Source organism: Nicotiana tabacum, chromosome 15 (genome assembly GCF_000715075.1).
Source record: "Nicotiana tabacum cultivar K326 chromosome 15, ASM71507v2, whole genome shotgun sequence".
Lineage (NCBI taxonomy): Eukaryota > Viridiplantae > Streptophyta > Magnoliopsida > Solanales > Solanaceae > Nicotiana > Nicotiana tabacum.
The window spans coordinates 70,326,681-70,333,020 of NC_134094.1; the positions used below are offsets into that span (position 1 = coordinate 70,326,681).

The following is a 6,340-nucleotide window of genomic DNA, read 5'->3' on the forward strand; positions in this document are numbered from 1 at the left end:
CCAAGTAAAATTACACTAGCAAGTAGGGGTGCTTATTAGGCGGATTGGACTGATAATTATGTTTAGCGGTTCGGCTTATCATTTATCGAATTATAAATGTAGTAATCCGTTAGCCATCCAATAAGACAACGGGCGGATTGGTGTCGGATTGATAATTATCGGGCGGTTATCGAGCGGTTTATCGGCTAAACCAAATAGAATTTTTTTGAACAATCAATACTAAACAGCCAAATGCATAGTTCAAACTATCTCTGTTAGTTGTAGTAGCTTTTCCTGATTAGAAGCCAAAGACGACTGCCAATGCCATTAGCTACCGATAGACGACAATTCTATTGAGAATTAGAAGGGATTTAGCCATTTAGGTTTTAATAGTATTTTATATACATAAGGATAAAAATATAAATATAAAAAATTTTAACGGGTTAACAGTTTACCCGATAAAAAAATTGAGTAATTTATTCTAAACTGTTAAATTATTAATTATAAAATTTTAATTTGTTCATCATACATTATCCCGATATCAATAAGTAAATAAGCGTTTGAACGGGCCTACCAGCAAGCACACAAAATTGTACAACTTAAATATGTGGCACCAAAAACTCTATACAAGAGAAAAAGCTGTCAATAAATAGCTGTACACTTAAACAACCATCCGCGTGTCCCATTACATATCCATCCCACAGTGAAAAAAGATGGAGTAGTAAAACCTCTTATCATGTAACCGCACACAGGTGATAAAAGCTATCACCCAGCACCAGCTCACACACTGTCGTTCTCTCACTGACAGCAGGGTCACTCACCAGTCACACTCTCTACTACTACTGCTGCTGCTGCTGTCTGTATGCATTCCTGATATAATGCCTCTTTCTCTCTTTTTCTTCATTTGGTAAAGTGTAAAAACTCTAAAGTTTTCCAAGAAAATTGGCTTTCTCTCTATTATCATCATATTCATAGGTGAGCTTTTTTTCTTCTTTACCAAGCTAGCTAATCATTTTCTTTTCTTTGAGATGAATACATATTTAGGTTCGTTATTTTTGCCTTTTACCTTATCTAAATCATTATCAAAACAATCTGAGGGTTTCTTTGTTTTTTGTTGCTGTTTTCCCACTTGATTCTTTCCTTTTCTGGAGAAACAGATTAAGGGAATGATTTCTTGATTTCTCAAAGCTTCCATTTAGACGGAATTTCTCGATTTAGAATTAGTGTATCTTTTTATACTACCTATTTAGTTTTCAATTTATTTTTTCACCCTAATCATTTCCAAAGAAGTGGGTTTTGTTTCCTTATTACTACTTCTCCATTGATTAATGGAGAAACAGACTGAGTTCATCAAACACCCTTTTCTTGGTTTCTGATTTTGTTTCTTATTACGGTGATATTTATATGTAACAGATGAAGAAAATGCATCACTATTTGCTAAAAACTTGCATAACACCCTTTTCTTTGCTCTTTATTCACCTGTATGTATGTATTTATTTAATGTAATATGGGAAGGCAGCATAAACGATGTCGCATTTTCTTGGAAAAGAAAGAGAGTTCATTCATGCGTTAGTTAATCAGTTTTAAGGAAGCATAGAAAAGTCTGTCTTCTTCTTTTTGGGTGTGGATTCCCATGAAACCCTAAGATGGGGGACCATTACTTTCCCTAACTACCCCCTACTCTATGCCAAAATAAACAGGAGTAACTTTTATTCCAGAAGATGTGTTTTTATTTGAGGAAAACATACAAATTAAATTATTCACATTTTGTGAAAAGGGGTGTATGTAAATCTAGTCACAATCAAGTGTAAGATAGAAAATTCTAAACTTGCATATTTATTACACCTAGTCACTTGTTTGTGGGGTTGATAAACAATTCAATGTTTCATTATTTATTTGGCTTTCATTTGATTAGGTGAGAAAACAACAAGTAGCTGAAAATGATGTGGTGGAGTTAAGGGATGCAATAGATGGGGAGAGGCATTTTGTGGTCTTGGATTAGAAGGGCTTGAGCTCTGTTTCTGTATTTGAATAGTTTTAATATACTTCTTTGTCTACTAGTGGTTCTTTGTCTCCAACAGCTCTGTTTGGTAAAGGTGAACTCGTTTTCTACCTCTTCTTGCAAAATAATTGAAGTTGTTGTATATGCTTGATGAGCTGCTTTAGAATACAAAGATAGTAATTATTTTCTTATCGTTTCTCTCTCTTTAAAAATAATGGAGTAATTCAGGATCTTGTTAGTAAATGGGTTTTGAAGGGAATGGTTGAGATGCTGCTCTTTGTAAGGTCATGGCTATATGTGTGGGAACTAGCAGAGGAATATTTTCGGACGCTATTGTGTGTAACCTCTTCCAATTTATGGGGCTTGGATGCTTTTTTATTAGTGATTTGAGGGACAATCTTTTTTATTCTTTACATGTTTGATTGACTGCTCTGTGGGGATAGTTTACTTCCTCTTGCTTTGGCCTATTTAAAGAATTTGGATTAGAATGACAATACGATCTTGAAAGTGTGAAAGAAAATTAGTGAGTTACAGTTTTGAGGTAGAACATCAAATTTGTGTTCCAGCCATGCTACATTATTTGTTCTGTTTTTTAGTCTTGGGATTTGTGTTCTTGCTGTTTGATTCGAACTTTCCTGTTGTTTCATGGAATGTTTGTTTTTGCCTTGGTGAAATTATGTACTTGTCAATCTAGGAACAGATAGAAGTTAACTTTATATGGTGGATATTCTGCAGATCTGAGTCCTAGTTACTTTTTTGCATTCCATGAGTGTGGAAATTTACTAAAGCCATCTCGTAGCTTCTTCCCCAAGATGGAGTGGAATGCAAAGTGGGACTGGGGAAACCTGGTAATGTTTGGTTCAGAGGTCGCCAAAAGTCCAAAAGAACTACAATTAACAGATTGGGGAGTTGAAGAAGATGGAGAACTTGATGCTGGATCCTTCAATTTGTCGAGTGGTGGTAGTGGTAGTGGTACTGGTGGTTATGTCTCTGATGTTGGGTGTGGTTCTTCGATCAAGAGCTCAATATCAGCTTCTACTGACTCTTCACCAAAGGAGGGCTTGAAAGCATCCGACTTTTCTTTCGATGGCTCTCCTGAGGATCTTAGTAAGAAAGTGAAACCTTGCTCTAGAAATTCACCCCCCATGGAGGCTCCAGTAGGCTCTGTTGAACCACTTGTAGGTCTGAAACTTGGTAAGCGGACATTTGAGACCATCGGTGGTGCTAAGGTTTCATCCTTCCCCGATAAACACGTATCATCTGCTGCAGCAGCAAAGAAAACAAAATCATCTACTCAGAATGCACCAACTCCACGCTGTCAGGTTGAAGGCTGCAACCTTGATCTTTCATCAGCTAAAGAATATTACCGGAAGCATCGAGTTTGTGAAAATCATTCCAAATGCCCAAAGGTCATTATAGCAGGTGTATTACGCCGCTTTTGTCAACAGTGTAGCAGGTAGATATCCTTGTAATTAGATCGTTATGTCCTTGGAATGCACATCTGTGCCTTTTGGCAACTTCTTCTTCTAAATGTAGCTTTAGCACATTGCTCATTTTTTTTATTTTTGAATCCTTGAAATTAAGGTTCCATAGCTTGTCTGAATTTGATGAAAAGAAGAGAAGCTGCCGCAGGAGGCTCTCTGATCACAATGCACGACGCCGCAAACCACAGCAGGAAACCATCCAGTTCAACTCGGCAAGGCTTTCTTCATTGTTTTATGGTATGTTGTCTATGTTTGGATTGGGCGTTTCCTTTCTTGGAATGTGGCTTTGAGTATTCAAATGACAGGCTTTAGTAATAGTTATTGAGAATAGGTTAACATGGACAGTAATTTGTCGACTACTATTCAAAAAGCTTTTCATAACATTTCTTTGCTGGTGTAAACAACCAGTTGTAGTGGCATTGGTTTTAATAATCCAGATACATTTAAGATGCCAAACATCATTTGTATCTAAAATGAAATGCATGCATATAATTAATAACAATTAGTTGTGCTTGGAAAGTGAGGGTGCTTCGTGGATTACCTGCTAATCAATATAAGACATTGTTATGGTTTAAGCAGTGTTTGGTGCTTAATTGTCATCTTATGGGCTTTTATGATTACAGATAGCAGGCAACCTATGAATCTTGTGCTCAACCATTCCAACCTGGTTCAGTGTAGAGCTGCTGCAAATTCTACCTGGGAAAGCACTGAAGAAACTAAGTTCAGTATAACAAGAGGATTAGCTCCAAAGCCTGAAAGAGATGGCAGTACAAATGGGCAGTCATTATTGCCAGGGATCCAGTTTTCACGGGCCGTGGGTGCACACGGTAATGTATCTAGCTGCTTGCTCTTGCCCTCCAAGGGCCACACAGCCGAGGTTTTCAATCGAGGTTTGTTTCACTATCAAGGATCCAAAGCCTTTCTTCTGTGCAGTTTTTGTCCAAGATGTTGCAAATTTTATATATATAGTAAAGCAGATCTCTACTTTTTCCCTGCCTCTATTTGTATCTTTTTGTAAAAACAGTTCCATCAATTTAGTTGCATAATCATTAGTTAGACTCCTGAAAGCAGCAATTCTTGTTAAAGAATCTCTATCCTAATTAGTAGTCAACGTTTTCTTTTGATAAGGCTAATTGGTAGTCAACAATAGGTGCATTACATTTGCATTATGGGTTACACGTTATGGAGTACTGATCTTAACTAGAACCCTTCAATAAATGTACCTTTTCTCCATCTGGCCATCCCATATGTGATGAAACATGATAGGAAGCACTTTGGTTGAAAGCTTTATTTTATTACTATGGAACCTTCTTTATTTTTGCTTGAGTTGTAGTTTTATCTGTCCAACAGTTCCTGAGGAATTGAAGGCATTTTCATTTAGGAGTCAATTATGGGATTTAGCAAGAGTGCTACTGATGAGACTTAAAAGTGGCTGAAGTAGAACTGGACTTGTTATGCTATGCATTGGGGTTGGAGATTATGACTTATTTTCATACTTGGTATCTAATAAATTGAAAGAGTTAGCTGACAACATAAAGCTCTTACCTAATATCACTACCTCTGAGATGAGTTAATAAGTTTGTTCCTAATTAGAGATCAAAGCAGTGCACCAAAGGCGGTAAAATGTTCACTTGCATGTAAGATAACAATCACATGCACTTAGCTTGGAAAAAACTTAGGAGCTGCAGAAGTTGCGTAAGACTCACCATACATGGGAGACATTCAAGAGTTTGATTTCTGAGACATTTATCTTCCTCATAATTATCTTTAGACAAGACTACAGAATAAGTATATCTTAGCTGTTGTTAGATTAGTTACTCTCCTTCGAGAGTTCACCATTGTTGAGATTAGACATTCCCCTCTATTTATTGTCGATCTTTTTTTCTGTAGAGACTTTGTTAGATATGAAAGTATGATGTCCAGTATATAACTGATAGTAGCAGTGGGATTGGCTGTTGTCCTTTTTGAAAATGGAGTCAGGATCACTTATCGACTCACTTTACTTTATATGAATATATTTTATGGAAGAAATAAAGTTGAGATTTTGAAAAGTTGATCCTTTAATACGTTCACTGTTGAAGAATTGTAGAATGCTGAAAAGCTTTGGAAGTCAAGACGACTTTTGAGTGTTAGAGGAAGCTGATTGAAAGTGCAAGATTATTAAATTCCAGCATAAGTTTTCTGAAGTAGGTTAGTTTTGCATTTTTCTATCAGGTGCCAAGGAATCCATGTTCAATATGGGTACAGGACCGGAATTTCCTCGTGCTCTCTCTCTTCTGTCAACTAATTCATGGGGTTCATCCGAGCCTGAGACTGTTTCACTGAACCACCCAACACATGCAAATCAGAGCAGCATGCCCGAGCAGATGATGCAGGCAATTCCACAAGGTGTGCCGCTTCTGTCCTGTGAATACTGGCAGGGTGATGGACAACCTTCATCCGATCCTCGTGACCATACATTGGCTGCTAATAGTCATGCTGGTGGTAGCTTTCAGGGAATCGAACTGTTCAAACCTCCATTTGACACTGATTTTTATCTCAATGCATTGAACTGAAGGCAACATCTGATGGATTTTCAGGAAATTTGGCCAGCTCCCCGTTTTTGCTTTTTGACACGTTAAATTTGGATCAAGCAGGAGGTTTATTAGTAGGCTATTTCAAGCAGTTTGTTTGCCATCTTAAATTAGTACTGGTATATAATATATAGGTTGGCCTTTGCAACTCCAAGAAAGTTTACTTAATTTAGGCAGTGACAAGGGTTCTTAAGAATTGTAGTTTCTTTATTCTGCAACTTAGAACATAACTGCACAGGCCCCGACTTCTGAATGACTGTTTTGTCCATTTTCTGGAGTGTTGACGAATTAGTATTTTGCTA

The 6,340-nt window shown here is 37.1% G+C and overlaps 1 protein-coding gene across 3 annotated transcripts; it reads left to right on the forward strand.

Annotated features, from left to right (window-relative positions):
• Positions 1–746: 746 nt before the first annotated feature.
• LOC107824419 (squamosa promoter-binding-like protein 3) lies at positions 747–6,340 on the forward strand. Of its 3 annotated transcripts, XM_016651174.2 has the most exons (6): positions 747–954; positions 1,895–2,075; positions 2,717–3,437; positions 3,566–3,702; positions 4,089–4,355; positions 5,680–6,340. In XM_016651174.2, the coding sequence occupies exons 3-6, from the start codon at positions 2,794–2,796 to the stop codon at positions 6,018–6,020; spliced, it is 1,389 nt and encodes a 462-aa protein (XP_016506660.1). In that variant the 5' UTR covers positions 747–954; positions 1,895–2,075; positions 2,717–2,793; the 3' UTR covers positions 6,021–6,340. The 3 variants fall into 3 exon arrangements, with proteins under 3 accessions (XP_016506660.1, XP_016506662.1, XP_016506663.1); XM_016651176.2 differs by lacking the exon at positions 1,895–2,075 and having other exon boundaries at positions 817–954; XM_016651177.2 differs by lacking the exons at positions 747–954; positions 1,895–2,075 and adding an exon at positions 2,117–2,316.

What these genes read in the sequence shown, in the direction of transcription:
- LOC107824419 (XM_016651174.2), top strand. Translation starts at nt 2,794, where the DNA reads ATGGAGTGGAATGCAAAGTGGGACTGGGGAAACCTGGTAATGTTTGGT. An exon ending in TTTTGTCAACAGTGTAGCAG is followed by an intron (nt 3,438 to 3,565) that starts GTAGATATCCTT and finishes CTTGAAATTAAG; the next exon opens with GTTCCATAGCTTGTCTGAAT. An exon ending in AGCCGAGGTTTTCAATCGAG is followed by an intron (nt 4,356 to 5,679) that starts GTTTGTTTCACT and finishes TTTTTCTATCAG; the next exon opens with GTGCCAAGGAATCCATGTTC.